At 44.8% G+C, this 22,122-nt stretch overlaps 1 protein-coding gene across 7 annotated transcripts in view; it reads right to left on the reverse strand.

Moving 5' to 3' along the window:
* Nucleotides 1-22,122, reverse strand: part of CEP15 (centrosomal protein 15) — a 40,319-nt gene that overhangs the window by 13,819 nt on the left and 4,378 nt on the right. The window contains exons 1-5 of one of the 7 annotated variants that reach the window (XM_075432517.1): nucleotides 19,189-19,397; nucleotides 18,128-18,209; nucleotides 17,270-17,393; nucleotides 12,474-12,548; nucleotides 5,224-9,660 (exon numbers count right to left, since the gene is read on the reverse strand). In XM_075432517.1, coding sequence (XP_075288632.1) covers nucleotides 9,517-9,660; nucleotides 12,474-12,548; nucleotides 17,270-17,393; nucleotides 18,128-18,180 — 396 coding nt within the window. In that variant the 5' untranslated portion in view covers nucleotides 18,181-18,209; nucleotides 19,189-19,397 and the 3' untranslated portion in view covers nucleotides 5,224-9,516. Of the gene's footprint in view, nucleotides 1-5,223; nucleotides 9,661-12,473; nucleotides 12,549-17,269; nucleotides 17,394-18,127; nucleotides 18,210-18,989; nucleotides 19,164-19,188; nucleotides 19,398-19,538; nucleotides 19,616-22,122 lie in introns of those variants that run through there. The other 6 variants (XM_075432512.1, XM_075432514.1, XM_075432513.1 and 3 more) reach the window with 6 other exon arrangements.

Here is a 22,122-nt window from a genome sequence, read left to right on the forward strand (position 1 = left end):
TTGAAGATTTTGAGAGATGTTCAGATTAAAAGGAAATTTAAAAAACAAAAAAAAAAAAAAAAGAAAAAGAAAAAGAAAAGAATGCAACCCCCGTCGCCGTAAGCCACCGCTCTGGGAACCCTCAGCGGGGGAAAAAACGCCCCCGAAGCGGAGCCGCGAACCGCCGGCCGAGCCCGGCCCTCCCCTGCCACAGACGGGGCGGGAGAGCGCGGCGGCCGCGGGAAGGGACCCCTCTCGGTGCGGGCGCTGTGCGGGACGAGGTCCCGGAGGAGGCGAGCGCCGGTCTCGGTCCCGGCCGCTTCCCGGCCCTCCCGACCCGCTCCCGCCGAGGGAACTACGGCAGCGCCGTCTTTTCGCGTTTTTGTGGGGTTTTTTTGTTTATTTTTTTATAAAAAGCGACGCTGCTCGCAGAGCCGTCTGAGAGTGGGAGCTGCATCCTCGGCGCACCCCGAAGGGGTTCGGTCACCTCGCCCCTCCCGGGGGGCGGCGGGCGGCCCTCCCCGAGCCCGGTGCCGCTCCGGCCCCCCCGGCAGCGGGAAGGGGCCACGGCAGCGCGCTCGCCGCCGGCCGGCCCGCCCCCCCCCCCCGGGATCTCACCCGGATCCCGGCACACAGACCGCGGGGGAGGGGCGGCTCTGTCAGACACACACACGCCAGAGACTCCAATTATCTTCTCCCTCACAAGATGTTTCTGCTGTCCACGACTGCTCACACTTCGGCACTCTTGCCAGCAAGCCTCAATAATAACACAAAACCCTCACCACACACACAAAAAAACCCCCCACAACCCTCTCCCGGCGAGGCAGCCGCGCACACAACAGATTGAGCGGTGCCGGTGCCTGGGGAAGGGAGGGTTAGCGGTGCCCCGGCGCGGGGAGCGAGGTGCCAGCCCCGCCGGGCTCCCCCCGGGGCCCCGGACCCGCACCCAGGTGCGTACCGCCGGGCCCCGCGAAGCGAACCGCCCGCGGGCAGCCGCGTTGCCCTTTTCCCTGCACTCCGCTCCCCGAACGTCTGAGCAACCGGTTTGCTGCTAGAAACATGTTAATTGCCAACGGAGCTCATTAAGGCATGCACATGCAAAACACAGCGAGGGAGATTAAATGGACAAAAGCGCAATAATGAACTGTCAACAATCGGACCCATCTACACGACCAGGAGCACTCAAGAATGAGGCATTTAGAGGCAACAAAGGATTGTCTGGGACAGGAAGAAAGGACGACCTAGACTTTTGTTTAGTCAACACAATTGATTACAAATGAGAGATTAACAGGATAGCTTCAGAGTTTTTTTGAAGGAGGCAGAAGAGAAAAGTCCAATTAAGTGCACCGAATGTTAACTACATTGATTTCCACGGCCAGCCCTAGAGAAATTCTCATTAAACCGTCCCTGGCGATCCCTTTTGGAAAGTAATTTGTCTCCCTGATGGAGCAGAGAAAGGGAGCCGTGTAGAGAGAAAGAAGCGCTAGTTCTTGGCACAATGAGCTTAGGAGACACACTGGAAAGAGCCAAAGGGGGAGTTAATGAGCATCTGACAAGCCGCTTGGACCCGGGCCTGGAGAGCAGCGATGAAAAGATGGAATTGGCCAACAACTATTCTTTATATCAAACATAAAAAGGCCAATCTGAAACAGGGCTGCTCAAAGCTGGTGGGGAAGAAAAGAAAGGCCCCCACCGGGGGGTGGAGTGGAGGGCTCAACTGCCCCATTGGGACGGGGGAAAAAAAAAAAAATGCACTGGTATGTCCCCTCTCCCGAGCGAGCGGAGCTGCCGGACCTCGGCATCACCCCCGGGCAGGGCAGGGTCGGGGGGGCCCGGCAGCCCCCCTGCAGCTCCCCCCGGGAATGGGGCACCCCACGCCGGCCGAGCCGCCTGCCGTTTCCAGAGGCTATCCCGCAGAGGTAGACCCCCGGCCAGCCCAAATCACTCCCCGGGAGGCAGAGCCACCCCGACACCCGTGCTCCTCCCCGGGGCTGCGCTCGCCCACCGGGGCCGAGCCATCCCGCTGCCCCCCGGGGACCGGGCACCGCGGGGCCCAGTGCAAAGAGACGCACCCCCCACCCCCCACCCCCCCCGCGTAGACGCGGCTCGCTCGGAGGCTCTTAAATCAGATTAGAGCTCGTTAATAACAATTTTGGCTTAAGTCTGTATTGACTTAGGTTTAGGAATGGCTTAGCACTTTCGCTTAAGTCAACACCGCGGTTAAACTGACACATGCCTTTCCCGACCCGCCGGGTCCCCGCGGACGCGCAGGTGCCGTGGGCCGGTTTACTGGACTATTTGTCAGCCGGCCCACGCGTGTCATCCACGAGGGTGTCGTGTCGTCCCCCCCGGAGAGGCTTTGCAGGTCCCGTCCCCTCCCAGGGTCGGGGCACCGCTGCCCTCGGGGCTCTCGCCCCTTTCGCCGCCCAGCCCCTGCGGCCCTTCCCCAGCCCCGACGGCGCGGTCCCTGCCCGCTCCCGCAGGCCTCCCCGCCTCTCTCCTCGGGCCCCCTGCAGATGGGGACCCCGCATACCCCCCGGGCTCCGCGGAGAGGGGAAGGGGCCGGAGGCGGGTCCCGGCGTGGGCATCGCCGGGCTGCTGCGAGGGGACCTCACACCGCGGCCAGCTTTGCTCCCAACCTTTCGCCTTCCGCCCCCCGCTCGCTGCCAGCCCCCCCACCTTCTGGGAGCCGCCAGCCCCGCCGCTGCGGGTCCTGCTCTGCCCTCCCGTAGGCACAGCACCGTGCGGAGCAGGGCCTGGCACCACCACCGCGGGAGCTTTGCTTAAAACACCTAAGGACGGGGAAAAAGCTCTTCCCAGGTCACTTCTACCGTGCTTCCGACTCACCAGGAGACCCTTCCCCACGTCTAACCCCACTCTCGCCACTAACCCTGCCTCAGCCAAAACCACAGGCTCACGTTATTTGTATTGATCTCCTTTATCGCTTGCAATTGCTGATTTGATTGAACCACGGAAAGGTGAGCCCAACACGTGCCCTCAATTAAAAAAAAAAAAAAAGAGTGGTGACATTTGGACTTCTGTGCTCGCCGTTTCGGGGCGGGCTACCTATCCCCGTCAGGTGGGCCGCAGGGACCCCCCGTGGCTCCGGGACCTGGGGCTCCCCTCTGCTCCCTCCCACCCCTCGGCTGCGGGACCACGACCAGCCCTTCAGTGCGGGTGCTGAAAGTCACCGGTGCTCCTAAAAAATCTGCTTTAAAGTGACTCCGGTAAGAGCGTGTTTAGTCACGGAACAGCCTTGTCCCCAGCAGGGACGGGGGCACGGAACGCAGAAAAAGGGGCTGGTCCCAGAGCTTCTAAACCCGAAACGACACTAAACTTGACCTTTCCTACAAATCTTTGCCGTCTCCAGGCTGATGAGCCGCTCTAAAAGCGATCGGGCCCGGAAACAGAGCGGGCCGCAGGAGCCGGGCGTTTCCCCCGACCCGCGCCGCCAGAGCGGGCACGATCGTCCTCCGCCGGGCGTGGGCGCTGCACCCCGCACGGAGAGCACCTGGGGGCTCCCGCAACGGCGTTCCCCAAGCCCCGCGAACCGTCTGATGCTCCTTCTACCGTCTTCCTCACTGCTGCCAGTTGCCAAGATATTTCACATAAATAGAAGCTTTCTGATTTATAATCAGCCTCTTCCTTCTGATTCATTATGTTAATGAATTGAGATATTACCAACATTGGATTAGCGCATCACTGAATGAATCCAGCAAAAGAAAGCTGATTACAGAGGAAAAAGCCAGGCGTACCCGGGAACTTGACAAACAGAAACGTCCGAGAAACGGTGCGCAGCGGCTGCGGTGGTTTCAGCTCGCTCTCGGCAGAGCTCGCAGGGGACGGGGGGACGCGGCCGCTCGGCTCCCGCACGCGAACCCTTCCCCTGAGGGTTTACCGGTGCCATTTCCACCGTCACGGTTACCAGCGTTTCCCAGCAGTCAGACCACTGCCCAGAGCTTCCCCGGGAATCTCGCCGCCGTGACGGGAGAGAGCGCACACGCACACACCACGCTTCTCCCGCACCTCCCGACGATGCGCGGCCCCCGCCCGGAGCCGGCTCCTTCCACACCGGGCAACCACAGAGCAACGCGCTTTTTCCCCTTTTTCCTCCCCCGTCTCCCTCTCCCCCAGCCGGTCGCTCGGGCTCCCCGCAGCCCGGCCCCGGGGCAGGCCCCGCACCGCCGGGCGCGGAGGCGAGCGGGCGGGGACGCGCCCGGGTCAGACGGCGCTGCGGGGAGCCGCGGGCGTGCGGTGCGGCGGGGAGAGGATCCTCCGGCCGGCCGCCCGCACCGAGCGCGGCAACGCACGCAAACTAAGAGGGTAAAGAAACGCAAGCCCGGAAAGCAAAACAACGTTTCCCAGCCCCGCTGTGAGGCAGGTACTAATTTACCGCGGCTTCACGCTATGTAATTAGCCAAGGAGACTGTACTTTACTTAAAGGACGGCAAAATTCTCCTTTTATTAATCCGCGATATATTTGTCAAATAATTTTACGGCAGCTGGCTCTGCTTGAATCCGTTTCAAAAGTGTGATGTAAACACCGTCTCACACGGTTTTGTTGCCTATTAGGGCTTTCGGGTAGGTGATACGACTGCGAGTAAGGAGAACGAACACCACACGTTTCTTTTTAAGATTATCGCCGCCAGCGATAAAACTTCGGGGACGAAGCGAGCACGCATCCCCTCCGTATGCGTTCACAGCAAACGTATGCGGGGCAACTCGAACGCAGAAGATAAAACTGGCAGACCAGGTACACGGCAGGTACAGTTTGGGGCATTTTCCAGATGTGTTTAAAAGGAGTAACAAAATTCCCAAATTAAATCACCCTATTTACGGCAAAGACAAAGGGCTTCACACAGCAGGAGGATGCATTAAAGAACTGGGTTTTTTTACCGTTTCCTTTGCAAGGGTTTAAGTACCTCTATCCATATCTTGCTAGTAATTCCATATCCGAAGTAATTTAGCACATAATTACCATGAAACAATAGGAAGAGTGCAAATAATCGATCTGGGATTCAGTCCGTTTGGATTTTTCAGCACTAAAATTCTGAGATTCTAATTTCACTCAGCAGATTCATATTTAAGATCAGTGTCAGAGGAAAACTGAGGAAAACGAACACCATACCTAAGTAAAGTATTCATCACTGGCGTACTCACTGTCCACACACCTGGATGCAGCAGGCACCAGTTTCCATCCAACTTGTACAGGCAATATAACACTAAAATCCAGGAGGCAGTGACTACAGGATCAAAGCTTTATTTCAGCTGGAACACATTATATCCGTGGATTATAATCCTCAAGCAAACTGAATATTACAGTAATGAAGACCTTAGCATTACAAATATGTTAAAACAGCTTGCATTTGGGGTGATATTTAAGGTCAAGTTGTATCTGAACACAGCTATTAAAATATTATGAAAATTACCATTATGGAGCAAATAATGTTTTCTTTCAGATGTAAACCCTAAAAGTACATTCCATTTCAAATTTGGTTTTCCTATTTTTAAGTACCAACAAGCTCAAACTGAGCATCTACATCCCTGACCTGCTCTGTGTGAATGAAAAAGACAGAAATGAAGAACTGTAAGCTCAGCCTAAAATCTAGCTCCCAACTTCTATGAAAACATGACCCTGAATAAATACAATCAAGAGAATACCACAGTCAGTATCAAATATCACATCTCTAAACCCTCTTATTATTACATATGTACTCTCAAAGGAAATTAATAGGCTTGAGAAAGATTCTGCAGAGTAAGAAATTTCTTATCCTAGGGAAAACTAACATGCCTTCTGCTACTGCCCCCACAGCCAGAATAACTGAGAAAGTAAAAAGCTCCAGAATGTGATGGCAGAGGTGACAAGATGGGTGAACAGGTTGTGCTCCTGGGTTAGTACTGTGGTTACTCATCTGTGCATAAGCCTAAAAAAGGACGATTAATTATTTCTTCTTGTAAGACACTAAAAGATTAACTTAGAAACAGGCAAAACCTTTGGTTTTTCTTACTGCTCTTCTCTCCACTGCTTTCCCCCACCCACCAGAAAAGCACAAAAAGCAACAGGCTCTTAGGACCATTGCAGCTTACGTACACATACATTTTAGCACAAAAGGGCGAGCAGCACGTCAAGAATGCAGAGTAGCAGGTGATGTTCTGGGGGGGAAAAAATATTTACTCAAGATGGGTAGGAAGTTACATAAGAGATATATAAGACATAGATGTGATATATATATTAAATATATATATATGAAAGCTTGGGGTGAGATAGGGGATAACTACATAGAATCAGTATGTTTGAAGCAACAGCTGTGACTTGGTGAAGAATACCCATTCAAGACCTCATTTAAAGGCGATACTAAACCCAATTGGTATCAATCAGTTTAGGGGATTTAAAAGAAAAATTTTTTTAAACTCACTTCAGTTTAACTAACATTTGCTTTCTCAAATCTGTGTCTAAAGAAAGGCAAGTGGGCAGCGAGCTCAGCCATAGTAAAAACTGTGCACTCGACAACTCCAACAGGAGACAGCACATGACGATGCTCTGGGCACTGCTTGCCCCGAGGCCTGTGCCAGAGGAGGCAGCACTGGCTCCCGCACCTCAGCGGCCCTGCTGTCTGTCTCCCTGCCCCTACTGCTGCGCTGCTTCACGGGCGTATGCAATTGCATTTATTTAGATCAGACCACCGGCCAACTTGAAGGCTCTTGTCTCTGAAAGCAGTTGCCTATACACATTCCTGCTTTAAATATTTCTCTTCATTTTTTCCTTTTCTGGACATGTTCCTATACAATTTTCCACGCACTAACTCCCCTATTGCTTCTAAAGCTACGCTGCAGGAAATAAAAAAAAGTAATTTCCTTCTTTGAAAAGACGATAATTTAATTTTAATCTTAATCTCTTTTCCCAATAACAACAACAAAATAATCAGAAACATAATATCTGAGCTGTGAACTGCGGCACAGAAACCATCACTGCTCGCAGGTGCCCCTCAGATCACGCTCCCAGACCCTCAGCCAGCCAGTCGCCAGCCCTCATCATCCACACACCTCGCTCTCCTTCCACGGGAAATCAGAAGGGGCAAGGAGACAGTCAGCATCTGCATCCTGCTGCTTAGGCAGAGTTCAACGAGATAAAGACCCAGATTATTCACACCTATGAAGTACTTAAGGGCTCAGATATTAAAGTGATTTCCCTTTGGATGCAAAGGCCAGTACGAATACTAGTCTTTGTTAGCAACTAACTGCTCACCCATCCCTTCATTTTGGGCATCATGTGTAATAGCTTTTTCCTTCTTGTCCGATCAACCGATTCCAATTATTTGCTTTTTAAACGTGAGCTCTACAATTCTAAGATCCATACAAATTCCCGCTAAATCAGGTTGAGAACCACATTGTGATCTTACAGAAGAAAATATTACCAAGTTGTCTTTGTGACAGAAGACTGAGTAGGTATAAAATTGCAATGGTCTCCATGCCAGGTTTTTTTTAAGCTCTCTGCTTGTAAGATGAAAGCCTAATTTGATATTTTTGTAGTTATATAACAGTTCTAATATTTTGTGACATTTTGTATTGTGACACTATAGATGAAATTGTCATCGGACTGACACCCTTTACTGTTTATTCCTTAATTACAACTGTTAACAACACTGCAGAGAAGCGTGCTAATCTGCCATCACATATTATGAAAACAACGTTATTGTTACAAACACCAACACCCACTCAACAGGATATTTCTAAGATGGCAGTTTCTGTAAAAACTTATCAGTTTAATGGACACTTTAATAGAAAAAGTTTTAAATGAACTCTTAATATTCCCGTTGAAAACATACAACAATTTTATACCACAGCTGAAGTTTTGATTTTATTATGTCAGTGATTCTTCAGTTAATTTAAATTCAGACAAAACTGAGTACCTAATTTCACAGAGAACAGCATCTGCAGATGTTGGTCCGTAAAGACTATACAGACTTCCTCCAGTTTTTAGCTAGAAGGTAGTTCTCTAGTTCTGACTGGACCATAAACTCCCCACCAACAGCTAATCAGCGAATAACTTAACTGTCTTTAATTAGCTAAACGAACACAAACTTTTAGTGGACAGATACAAGGCAGTCAGGACATTTATGAGAGATGTTAAAGTGTACCTTGGTTTCAATAAAAGTCACTAAAACATCCCTACTGTTAAAAAAAAAAAAATTATATCTCTATGTAGCATGGAGATGCATAGATCTGTTCACTAGCAGCCTAACAAAATTTGTAATAATTACATTTTATATCCTCAAACACTGGCAGAGGTAAATTGTTTTCTCCTACTTCCAGGTTGGAAGAAGAAGTATGTTGTTCCATATGAGATAAAATTTTAAGAATACATGGACTCAAGTCCAGGCTCTTAATTTCATAATTTTTTTTTTTCCTTGGCTTCCTTTGCTTAGGAAAGATAAAATTTCTGCAGGCCAAGTCACACACCTGGAAGGATCTTCCACTAAACTGATACCTTAAAAAGCACTGCACTAGAGCAGTGAAACTTTCATACCAAGTTAGCCCACTGTACAATCAAAATTCACTGACACTGCACCTCTGTAGGAGGAAGCTAAGGAGCTGTTCACTGGCTGAAAATGAAAATATTATCTCCTCGGCTTCTCTATATACTTGGTTCTTGGACAGGCACTGCCTGTCACCCTTCACAGTTTGATTCTTTCAAGCTTTTAATGCCTAAGCAAAAGTTCTCGCTTGTAGATTATGTCAACATAAAGAAAATAGCATTAAGAGCAGCCTAGAAGTAGCAACCCCCCTTAGAGATTTGGCTAGTGATAGAAGGGATCATAAGAAACATGAAACTATAACAAAGAAGCTTTAATATTTTTGGATCTCCAAATCATTAGTTTTTCTTGTCTTCACCCACCCACCAGGCAGGCAATACAAAGTAGGCAGCAGCAGGTCAGGAAAAGCAGCAGTGGTTACTGGAGTTAGCTGCTAAAGCAATGAAAGTGGCATTGACAAAAATCAGGGAAAGCAAGATGCGGAAATTCAAGGTGTTCCTTCTACAACTGCTCTCGTGAAGGTTTTCACACAGATTCCTGGTGCTAAACCAAGGCCAGGCTGTCTGATGCAAACAGCCTGCCTTTCCTGTTAACGGTAAATTCCTCCTTTCTCCCTCACCCACAAAGAGACATCAGCACAGATGACTGCAGGGAAGAAAGATAATGCATGAATCTGTCTTTACTTATCCCTCTTATATGCAGAAGCAGAGGATTAAAAATAACCTAAAACTCTTCTCATACTGAAAACACAATTGCCTTGGGTTTCTACATACCAGTGTTTCTCACTTTTGATCCTAAAAGCCCCTTTGAGGATTGCTTCTTTGCTACCGAACAAAAATAAAGAATTGTACACAATGCAATAGCGGAAGCAAATTATCCAATATAGTTAATCTTCATTTAAATGATTTAGGTGACAATATAATGGCACGATATTCTGTTGCCTGATCTGGATGATCTTGTCTGCTAAAGCCATAAATTACAAAACAAAATGAAACTAGAGTGTTTATTTTTGTGAATCTTCTTCTGGGTAGCTTGTGTTCTGTTTTGCAGTTTTCATTTTCTTAAAACCAATAGGAATTTCTGCTCTTCCTAAAAGAAACTGTTCCCACTTGGGAAGAGATTCTTTTATTGATGCCCAATAGAGAGTCTGAGAAAGACATAAGAAAAATACACTTAATTTCAAAATCCGTGTCAGCCCGTTTAAAAACAATACAGATATGCAATGCATTATTCAATCTTGCCTTATGAGTGAAGCAATTCAGAAAAGAACAACGTACTTATACATGAAATTTCAACTTTCTTTATGATACTAAATACCAGCCTGGAAAGATTTCATTCTACAGCAAGAACTGCGAAGTGACTGAATGTGCCCTCTTGTGGTAAGCAACAAATTACTTGAGACCCTCACAGTACCTTTAATAAAGCATTTTTCGTGATGAAAAGCTTTTCAAAAAGCAGCTTTTATACTTGAGCACATATGTTAGTGGAATTTAATTTTGAAGTAGAAAAAATTTGTTGAATGTTATAAAGGAAAAGTGCTACATAAATCGGTTACCCTAAAAAAGTTTGCAGTAATGTAGTTCAAAATATTTGAGTAAAATTTTACTTGTGATAAATTCGAAGTAACCAGCTCCAGTATTTGTATCACAAATAAAAAAAAAAAAAAGAAAAAGAAAAAAGAAAAAGCTGTATTCTTATCCTGCGGTTTAGGAAAATCACTGTTGATTATCTTACCCTTCCTCTGCACCACCCTGTGCCTCTGAGTAATAAATTTAAGGTCTGTTTTCTCTGTAGAACAGACATACCATTCATCATTTTTGTGCTGGTATCCTAAGGATAACTTTGTTGTTTGCAGGACTCTGAAGAAAATTTTAAGTGCCACGTATCATTTTTTTTCCACAAAATACTGTGATCAAAGAACTGTATTAAGCCAAGACTTCAATCCATCCATCAGTGTAAGCTTTTTTAGATACTGAAGTCCACTCAGAAAAAAAGTAATTTTGTAGTAGCAAACACTTAAGGTACTTCTGTACCAAGCTTTTTTTCTTTACTTGTTTAAGCATATAACGTAGAAGAAGCGTACCACAAAACTGAACATCTCCCTGCAGAGTATGAGATTCCTGGCTAATCATTTTGATCCTTACATGTAACTCAGATATAACTATGGCTCTTGCAGATTTACAAAAATATTTTCTTCAACAGATTTACTCAAAGAATCTTTTTTGACAAGCATATGTGCTGTCACACAAAACTACTCCGACTTAGCAAGCTGGAGATCCATTATAGCCATAACTTTCAAAGTATATTAATACAGACACATATATGGCTGAGAGAAATATGCTCAGAAGCGTTTTGGAACAAAGCACGCACAAGAATTTTGTACCATGAAAGAAAGTTTTCTTTTTCCCCTATTTATAGCACTCTTCTCTAGAAGTATAAAAAAGGCAGAAACAGGATCTTCTCCTTCAAACAGTAACTCTGTTCTCTCTTAAATTCAACCGCTGCTACAGAGCGTAGACATCTCTGCAGCCACAAGTAATTGCTTTGCATTCTCCAGTTTGTGTGGACTTTGGTCTGCACATTGCAAGCATCTTAACACAGGACAGAGGGAGAAGCAGTACAAAACTGAACCAAACAACTCTAGAGGTGCTTTGAAAGTCCTTGAGGAGTCTAAAACTACTTCTGAACACAGTCCAAATAGGGGCAATATTAGTAGCTTGGCATCTTTCTTAGCATCATTCAAGATATGCAGGTGTCTAGGAAAAAATGCACCCTTTTGCCTAAAATATCTAAAAAAAATTTTTTTTAAATCACTGAATGGCATACTCGGCGTGCATCCTGTCACAGTGATAGGAGTAGCCTATGTACAAAACACAACAACAGACAAAAACCTGTTGCAGTAACCACAACAAGAAGTGATGCCTCTCATTTCAGTAATAGCCTAAGTATCACAACACTTGCACAGCAGGTGTGAAGCCAATGTACGATACACCTATCTTCCCGGGCTGACAGCGGTAAAATCTATACCTTTCCCCTCCTTTGACAGTGCTCTAGCACATAAACTAGTGTGGGACACTCTGTGCTACTATGCCTGTGGAAAATAAACCACCATACAATGAAGAACCCACAAAACACAGGTGCAAGAAACACAAGTGGGAATCTGACTCCGTGGCCTTGTGGTTAAGATATCACTTCGCATCGGGAAGAGCTGTGCTCCTGTTCCTGTTCCCAGGACCCTTTCTATCCTCATCATTCCCTCATCACTGCGTAAGACCGATGAAATAGTTTTGATACCAGGGAATGGAACCTTTCTGTCCTCATCATTCCCTCATCACTGCGTAAGACTGATGAAATAGTTTTGAGACCAGGGAACGAAACTTGTTATGTTGTATCAGGATAATATTTAGTTCTCAGAGTAACTTGCTGTTCAGCATCTTTATCTTTAAATAATGCTCTAGGGACTATAGGTTGAGAAGGAAAAATCAAGTGTTCCTGCTGTAGCAGTACTTTTCGTAAGCTCCCATACAACCGTAAAATAACTCTGAGCAGTGAAAACTTCTCTGTTCATGCTGATAAACTGTTGACCCTGAAATGTAAAGATCACAGTCTGTGGCAAACTGAAAACTGGACGACCATATAAACAAAACTAAATAGCTCTAACATAATAAACACAGTAATCTTCTGATATTCACAGTATTGATTTTTATATTTGACTTCATTTTTCAATAGAAGTTTGTATAGATCTGAAAGCTGCTAAATATTTCCACCAGAATGCTCCAGAATCTAGAGACCTTGCCCCAGAATTAAGGTTCAGCTTGCTACACAGTACACAGGCCTTTGGCTATACCAGTCACTGGATTTTAAAATCAATTATTTTCACTTTAAGAACATGCTTCAGGGGGGAAAAAAAGCAAAATATTTGGTAAACAGCAAATGAAAAGACAGAGTTCTGGGACTTACTTCTAACTTAACAGTATCGGGATGTGGAAGTAAATACATTCTTTCCTGCAGCTTTTTTTCTGCTGCTTCTATATCCTAAAACACAGGTAAAAGTACATTTTAAAAGCAAATACTGTGAATATTAAAGGAAAATGCACACTCAAAGACATTTAAATTAACCACATAAACCCATTACAGCTAACCAGCATTCAAATCACAACACTGAAGTTCAAACCTTTCTGTTTAGTCATTCTGAAATCCAGCTTGTACTAGTAAGACTAACATCCTACAGTTTCTAAATATGTTTGCTGTACCTTTTTGATACAAGATTTCATGACCACATAAGACTGTTGCTGTAAAACACCATTATTCTCTCTGGACACTAGGGTAAATTACAGTTAAATTCTGTTCTATAAAACTTAAGGTGACAGAGGGGAACAGAACGGTTTTCTCTGTGCTGCGTGAAGACTGAAGTATGTATTCTAGCTACTGTAAAGTAACTAGGCAAATTATGTGCAAGATCTTTACTCCCCAAGACAAAGATGACTTGCTAATATGCATGCATAACATGTGCACAAAAATGTAGAGCTGCAGCAAGCTGTTCACCAGACAAACTTGGATGACAATGCACCTCACACAGCTTTTTTGCAAAAAATCAGTATTTGGGTTTCTGCTTGTCCAGTGGACGTGTGCTGGATCCACAAAGGACTAAATAAATTTTTTAAAAAAGAAACAACCGAAAAACAACATCAACAAACAAATCAAAACATCCCCCCCCAAACTAACCGCCCTCCCCCTTTAAAGTTCTGACCCGTTCTTGTGGGCTTAGTTCCATACCCAAACACTGAAGAGATTGAATGGTGGGCAGATGAAGAGAGACAGAAAGGGACGTGGGAGTGGGGTGTGAAGAAGCCAAAGCTGAACAGAGTGGAGGGGGAAAGAAAGCATAGCAGATGGCAGAGTTGGGAGCAGAGAGCGGGTGTGAAGAGTACAACAGAAAAACTAAATGAGAGAGGAAATTCCCCAAAGGGACTTCCCAAATATTCACCACCACTGCCGCTGAAAAGAAGAGTGAGATTCTGGAGGAGCATATCCACAAGAGAGACCAAACATGATTACTCGTGTTGAATAATAGCCAATATGAATACACCAATACGTAAACAGTGCTCGACTCCAGTTTAGTTTGAAAAATATGACTCAAATTCAGTAGAATATGATTAACAAAAGCAAAAAACAGCCTTACTGTTAGCTGAAGGTCAAATTAGTGATACAGATACAGTTGGTTCATTCAGTTCACAGTGTTCATCTTATTCTATTCCGTTAATTCCTTTTAGAGCATGACTGTATCCTCTCGTATGTAAGTACAAACAAAATCCAAGCAAAGCTGTTCTCCCTTTTCTACAGCAACATGCATACCCTTGCAGGAAGCTAAAGGATGTCTGAGAAAGAGCAAACTAAGTCTCAGATTTACCAAAGTCCTTGGAAGTAGCAAGTGGCTTCCCCTTTTCAGGTGAGAAAAGACTGACAGGGAATGAATACGGGCAAAGATAGAAGCCACTCGAATTCACAATGTCAAAATAACAGAGGACGGCACAGACTTAACTAACCTAAGCATGGAATTTCTCTGTTGCATGTACCTAGAACAGACACATCACAAATAGCACCAAATGAAACTCATATCAGTTTGACTCAGATCAAGTCTGGAGAAGTTATCACCATACTGAAAAGAAGGATCAATCAGTAACATTCACTTCATATTCTTCCACAGTATTTTCCTCCTTTCTGATTCCTTCTTCCTAATTCCTGTAGGAATTGTCACAGGAAGGAAGGATATCAAAAGATCATTATTTCTTTATACACTCAGCTAAGTCATCAGAACGTTTACGGTGATGGGAAATGAGTGTCTTTCAGGCAAGAAAGGAGACAGCAGTTGTGCAGATATGTTTAGTAGAGAAGGTCACTTTGGCATAGCCTAGATATTGGATGTGTCTTTTTGTTGCTTGCTCTAGTTTGTATGTTGTGCAGTCTATTGTCATTCAGAATACTGATTTAATGACAGACAGTGAAAGAAATTTTTGCTGGAAGGTGTACCATGCTTCAGAAAATAACTGGAACTACTGAAAGATTAGATGGCACTTATTGTGTGTGTATACCACTGGTAAGCTTTATATGAAAAAGAAAGCCCCGTCATCAATATACATATAAATACGTCAGCAGCGTAAACTTCTGGGGAAAAACCAGCAAATCTAATATGTCACAGTACTGAAAAAAAGAGAGCATCTTACAACGCTTCCCCTAAAACCACAAGGACTGGAACAAAAACAATTCAAGACCCTTCCCCAGAGGTAAAATGGAATGCATGACACATGCATCACTTTTAGGGGACCAAATTCAGCTGTCACTTATATTGATATCGGCCTGACAGAATCCCACTTAAATAATTCTAAAATTACATGCCTGTGAAGGAAATTAAATTTGGTCTAAATTACCTTCCCAATACTAACTACTATGTAGCACATTCTTTATTTTCTATTTCATGTTATAAGCTGTTGCACAGTAATACTTTCTTCTAAACACAAGAAATATTGCTGACAAATGTCACAAATTAGATTATAAATACTAGTCTAATTTCCGCTTGTATTACAACAACATCATGTAAGTACCAAAAGACACAGATTTTCTTAATATGCAGTGTCCTTCTAAAGACATCAAGGAAAATGCTCCGGCAATTATGTTAAAACGCTGAACCAGTGCTTATAATACTGAAATTTCAATTAAAAATACGTTTAGTTCCTTGCTTCCTACTGATTAGAAAAGAAATTAATTTTGAGATGCTTTCCTGTGCATAAATATCAACCAGCAAGAGAAAGAAAAATGTCTTTTGCTATGATCGCATACTGAAAACAACTGATTTTGCTTACATGCAGAAAACCAGAAATGCAAATAAAAAAATAACACTTCATCATGTCCATGTATTTTTGAGTAGGCCAAATCAACAACTTTCCACATGGTAACTGTGAAATGTACAGTGCCTGGTATCAGGAACAATATTCTGAAGCTGGCACATTAATCAGTCTTGTTTTCAAGCTTCTCATATATTATTCTGCATAGATTTTTTTTCTCCTGTTGTCTTCTGTTATCAGAAAGCATCTGCAGGAGTGCATGCCTGTTAAAACTAGTACAAAATTAATAGATTTAAACTGATTTATGCTACTTTATCCTGCAACAGAATTTGTTTTGATACGTATGTTTTTGCTTTTTTTCCATACAAACACCAACATTTTTGACACTTGAAAGGAACAATTTTGAGGATGTGACAGAAGATGGCAAATATCTGTTTAACTGCAAAAATATTTACACTCTGTATATGTCTGAGCTATTGTTAACATTTCCAATACAACAAGCTTTCAGCATGCAGAAATATATCCTGCATTTATTAGGAATGCCTGTTTATGTTAACTGAGAATGTATTTATAAAACACAAATGATTTATAAAAAATGTATTTATGAAATAAAAATCTATTATAAAACACGTATGGAAAATGGGAGTCATAATGGCTGAAATTACTAAATCAATGGAGCACGAACTATGGAAAAAATAAACAAGCCATCCACTTCTCCCCAGCCTCCCACCGAAGCATCTACACTTGTCTATACCTGCTACAGAGGGGCTTGATTGCCCCAGCCCAGAATGCACGTTTACCAGAGTCCAAGCTGAAAACTCTTCCCTGTCACAGAATAGTAAAGAAGGCATCCCTGTTCTGCCTTCTCTGCCACTCCCTAAACATAACTCCTATTTAAATACAAAGAGGGCCTGCAACAGAATTATACCTACCTGAAATGTGAACATTTTAAATCTTAACCAGGCTCTGCATGAAGAAACAAAAAACTTTGTGACACAAATTAATCTTGTCATTTTCTAGAGTAAAACTTACTGTTTCAACAAACATAATACATGCAATATGGACCCTTTATGATTAAGAGTTTAAAGAAAATGCACAAGAGGTATGTTCTTCTGCTGTTTCCCAAAAAACAGGCAAACATTATTCAACGGCATGCTCATATTAGTGGTCAAGTGCAATCTCTTCAAACGTAGATGCCTAGGCTAAGGGGTCCAGAAGAGGTTTTGGCATTCCAGTCCCTGCCATCAAACCTAGATCTTTTTAATTGCCCATTCTTGAACGCCTGGTGAATTTACCTTGGAAACACAAATCTTACCTAAATGTGACAACAATTATGTAGAACAGCTATTAAAATTATTAATGGTATCACCACCAGGAAGAGCCAGAAACATCAAACACTGCTTTTACAGACTTGCAAGTAAGATTCTTGAAGTCACTGTACACCTCTTTGAAGCAAAACACTAAGCTGAGAACTTCTTCCACAACTTCACACAACCACAGTGGGAGAACAGTTCCTACCCTGGAGTAAAAGCATTAGAGGCTGGTCAGCCCCTCTTCGCAAACATACCTCCGTATCTTGAATCAAAGTGTAAAGGTGCTGTGAGTCTTGCCAGACTCTTAAGAAGACACGTAATAGTCTGCGTTGCACCTCTACATGTACTTCAAAAAAAAAAGAAAAAAGACAGTAGCAGCTGCCACCACGAGGCTCACATAAGAAGGGCATGGGAAAAAGGTAGCAATGCCATCAGATAATAAAGACTTTCCATTTAATACTTTTGATCAAGTTCCAGAAGAGCAAACTGTATATAGGAGAACTCAAATGATAACTATAGAGCAAACACTTTTTTTTCCTAATTCTTTAAGCTATGCCACCATGACATTTCAATGCGGTCCCTGGTAGTTGCAGAAACTTACATTTAAAAGTGTTGCATTCCTTTTACGAGCTGCATCAGCTGCTTGCGTTTGCCATGTCTTTTTAGTCTTTTTGTCTCCTAGATAAGTCTCCATCTGCTGTAGCAGCTCTGATCTCCGAGACAGTCTACAAAGGAAAACATTTTGCTAAGTGGGTAGAACATTTTGCTCAGGAGATAGAAAATAACCTTTTTACCTTACCCAGTTTTCTCAAAACTATGGGGCTAATTAAGCCGGCTGTAGGGTGGGTGTGCTGGGGGAGGGAAAAGGTACAGGCAGACACCACCTGCTGCGCTCGTACGAAGCTATAATGCTGCAATCAGCAGCCCTCATATGCCAAGGTGCTTGGAAGCACTGAGCCTCCCAGAACAGGAAAGACAGGGTGGGTTGGGGTGACTTGATCAGTACTACTCTTGCTCACTGGCAAGTACTAGTTGTTATAAGAAAAGCAGATTTTTCTGAATCATTACTGTATTTGCTTCACAGTCTGAGTTTACAGGGTAACAAAGAAGCAATTCTATAATTAAGGCGTAGAGTGAGAGAATCCAATTACCTTCCCCAAACAGGAATTTAACGGTGACAGGAGGTTAACAATGGAGATCTTAAACCACTACCACCATTGGAAGTCGAAAACCTCATCAACCTAAATACCCTACACGGCAACCAGTGATGCTAATTCCAATAGTTCATGAAGGAAGAGTGCCACCTCCTGGAACACCAACCCCGCGTTGTAACACCACTGTGCTCTGTACAGAGCTGGCACTCAGCGCTCACGGGCGGGTCATGGGCAGAGAGGGACGTCTCCAAGACCACAACACAAACTGCTGTGAGGCAGGCCGCAGCACTGGAACAGTTACTTACATCTCTTCATGTCTTCTAGCAAGGTGAACCTCCTGAGCCAAATAGGATGACATTCTCAGTTGCCTGCCCCAGTTTTGTCACTCTATTAAAGGAAAACCAAGTGAAATTAAAATTCCAAAGACATACATCAACACATATTTTCCAGTATTAAACAAGTCTGTGTTAAAAAGTTGCCAGCATGATATTTATGTATCAGCTATCTACACAAACCCTGCTTATAAATTTCAATATTCACCAAAAGACATTGTTACACTATGCTTTGAATACATGCACAGTACTAATGTTCACAATATGTTTTGGGAAAAGCTTACTGAATTCTAATCATTTATGAAAGCACTAAAATTTGACTTTCGAGTTTCAGATTTCACATTAAGTTTTCCCAAAGTCTCAGATGCTTACAACCACACACGCAAACTACGTGCTTGCATAATTTATGTGTTACTCTTTACGTTAGTGATGTCTGGCTTCTGTCATGTTACGCCGGATGCAAAGTTATACTTGTAAATATCATTTATAACTACACCTCACAGCTACAGCACCCTGTTCACAGGAACCTGTATATAAGTACAGGCACGTACTAAATAATAACTTCATAAACTTAATAAATAACTTAACAAAACCAAATAAGCTACTAAACCAGTTTAAATTTCTGAGTGCTTGAAAAATTAAGTGGAAAACTTCTTGAACTCAGCTCTTCAGTACTGTAACACAGCACATGACGTAATACACAGCTTAAAACTGTTTAGTGATTGGGGTTTTTTTGGAGATATGCAGGAAACCAACTGCCCACCACATGCAGACCAAAATCCTACAGTGCTTTTCAGAAGGCTGAGAGTGGTTTACAGGCTAATACTTTTTTCACCTCAGAGGCGACGGCGCAGTTGTTAAGCAAAATCCAAGAAAATAAAAGAACCTATCCGACGTTCACAGCGTTGAAGGGCGGGGGCATGAGAGGGTCTCATCAAGATATGGGGGCATTAGGGAAAGCCTCCTCTCCGTTGAGCTCCCCGCTCCTCAGGCCCCGCGAGAACCTGGCGCGGGGGGAGCGCAGCCGCACGCACCTCTCTTTCGGGAGCCTGACTTACAGACAGCGAGCGGGTACCCAGCGTGAGCGCCCGCAGCACCGCGGGGCGAACGCTTCACACACGGCTGCCCCGGCGTGAGGCGAGGCGAGGCGAGGCGAGCGGGGCTGCGCCCCTCAGCACTCTCCGAGCCGCGGGCGGCGGGGACGCGCGCTCCCCCTCAGGAGCAGGGGGCCGCATGGAGCGAGCCGAGGGGCAGGCGGGAACCGCCCTTAGCCCTACCACTGGGAAGTGGGAGGGGTGCAGGATCTACGAGCCCGCCGGAATGTACCATTCTATAGGATTGAGGGAGGGGAATGCAGGAAAGTAAAATAAATAAATAGGCAGACCTAGTTTACCTTCAGCTTCGCCGGTTTCGAAAAGCAAAGCAACCACCCACCATGATTCCCACAACACCTTAACGCCCCCCCCCCCGCTGCCATGGAGACGGCCGGAAAGGTGGAGCCTAGCCGTAGGTGCCGATTGGCCCCGTCGCATCTCGGTAGGCGGGATCAGGCGAGGTCGGGAGCGGCTTTCGCCACTGGGATTGGAGGAGGGAGAGGACGCAGGGCCCAGTCATTGCCGGCGGGCGGCCCGCGGCTGGAGGGCGGTCTCGTGCGGTGTCCGTTACGCCTGAGGGCGGCTGAGGGAGGCGATGGCGGGAGGGAGCTCTTAGGCGGGCGGCGGCGATCCAGGCAGCGGCCGCGGTGAGATCGGCCGCTTGAGCCGCCGCCCTCCCCTGCGCGCCCGCACGCAGTAGTTCGGGCAAACTTTCTGGGCTCCGCAGCCCCGATACGCCGAGGAGGGGTGAACCCGCTGCGGGCTGGCGTTGCCCGCGCTCGCCCCTTGCCGAGGCCGCTCGGCCCAGCGCCAGATCAGCGCCGTCATGTTCTCTGGCGAGGCTGAGTTATTTCCGATGCCGGCTGTCGGCTTTCCTACCGGAGGCCCAGCCTTACGGTGTCGGCACGGGGTGCGGATGGCGGCCGGGTGCTGCAGAGGCCTTCGCGGGCCCCACGGTGCGGTGGTGCCTCTGGCCTGGAGGTTCTTCCAGGCCTCAAAGCTGGAGGGCTACCGAACCTCCCTCTGCTCCTTCGCGGGCAAACATCCATCGGAACGTACTTCTAAGACAAGTACAACTCATCCTCTTCTTGTGAATGTTCTGTCCTTTGCAGAAAACAGAAACCAAACAATTCTAAGCCAAACACAGCTGAAAGTTCATTTTTCTTCCTTGTTGCCCGGTAGCTTTATGCACATCTGCAGGTGATCTCTAAAAGCTGCTCTGAAAGAGCTTGTCTTCACTTCTAAACACTCTTCGATCACAATGTTTTAAGACGCCTCATCACAAGCCTTTCTTACTGTGGTCAGAAGTTTTTTCTTGTGATTCTTCAGCTCTTTGTCTTTTCTGTTTTTTCCATTCTCTGATTTTCTGCAACAAACTCATTAATTCCCTTTATGACATATAATTAAATAGAAATTCTTTAATGTACTCATCAACTTCCCACTGCTTATTACAGCAGTCAGGATGAATAGTACTAAAAAATCTTAATTTTTTTACTGTTGTGATTTAAAGGCAAGACTTTCCAATAAATGATACGGAGAAATAGGAGTCTCCTCATTTCTAATGGTGTGAAAAGCTAATGGTTACGGTCTCACTAAATTTAATGGAAAGCCTAAGTGTTTTCTATATTCTACTTTGAGCTACACCAGTTCTCTGTAATGGGGGTGATCTTTCTTTCTTGTAGCATTTAATGAATTTCGGAAAGAATAGAGACAAATTGAAGTTTGGTTTACATAAACTGTTATGTATGCCATTTGTGGAGAGAATGCAAGGACCGTTTTAGTTAAGCTACAGATACTATCAGTTGTTCAGTGTTGCAGAAACAGACAGGATGGAAACCATAATTTCTTAATGACTGCTTTATGTGACAGTGGATGGAACACTCTGTAAGTTCATAGCTAATGAGCTATAAACTCTGCATGTAGTTTTTCAGTACTAATGTTCTTTTTTTCACTAGAAGAGCAACCTAACCTAGATCAGTTCCCAACTTGTCAAGAAGATAAGCTTTAAACTTATTTTTTAAAAAAGGAATACCACTCGCGATAGCCAGAAATGCCCAACATCAGGGTGTTTTGAGTAGCGGAATCGTTGTGTCTGCGAAGCGCCCGCAGTGCAGTCAGGGGGGGGTCCCTGCAGAAACGGGGCTTTGTAGCCAGGAGTCAGTTACACGGGAAGGGCTCTCTCTTGCGTATCTTCATGCGCTGGCATCTAATTGCAGCATGCTCTGTAGACTGTTACATTGTCCGTCATCCCATCCCCCCCTCTGGTTGCCGGTTGTGCTGTGCATCTTACAGACAAAAACATTTTTAAGTTTTTATATGTCTGTGTCTTCATTAAATACTTCTATCTTTGTGTTAATTTACTATTGGATCACTGATATAAATATTCAAAGAACTGTGTTTACTGCCCATTTGCGCTAATATCACCGAGCGTACAGTTTGACGCCGGAGTAGTCTCTCTGTTGCTTGGTCGCAGTCTGCAGTAGAAGTGTTACGCGTGAGATCATGTACTCTGTGAGTGACTAAATGCAGATTAAGGACTTACTGCTAGCACTGAAATGGGGACATTGTGACCCTAGCGTTTTCTTAACCCTATAATTTGGTTTTACTGTGAAAATTTAGGAGAAAAGGGTTTTTTGGGCGAAATTGGTGAATTGGAACACTAGGTGGCACTTAAACACAGCTAACAGAGGCACTTAAATCTTGCAACACACAAAACCAGTCACACACATTCTGTTCTAACATGCAGTTAATTATATCCTCAAAATGATGTCTTGGATTGATATTACTAAACAAACATGTATAAAATGTAATTACAGACAAGTGAAATAAATACTGTAGGCTTATAATTGCAAGATATGTTTTTTGCTTGTAATA

This window comes from Opisthocomus hoazin, chromosome 11, assembly GCF_030867145.1.
Source record: "Opisthocomus hoazin isolate bOpiHoa1 chromosome 11, bOpiHoa1.hap1, whole genome shotgun sequence".
NCBI lineage: Eukaryota > Metazoa > Chordata > Aves > Opisthocomiformes > Opisthocomidae > Opisthocomus > Opisthocomus hoazin.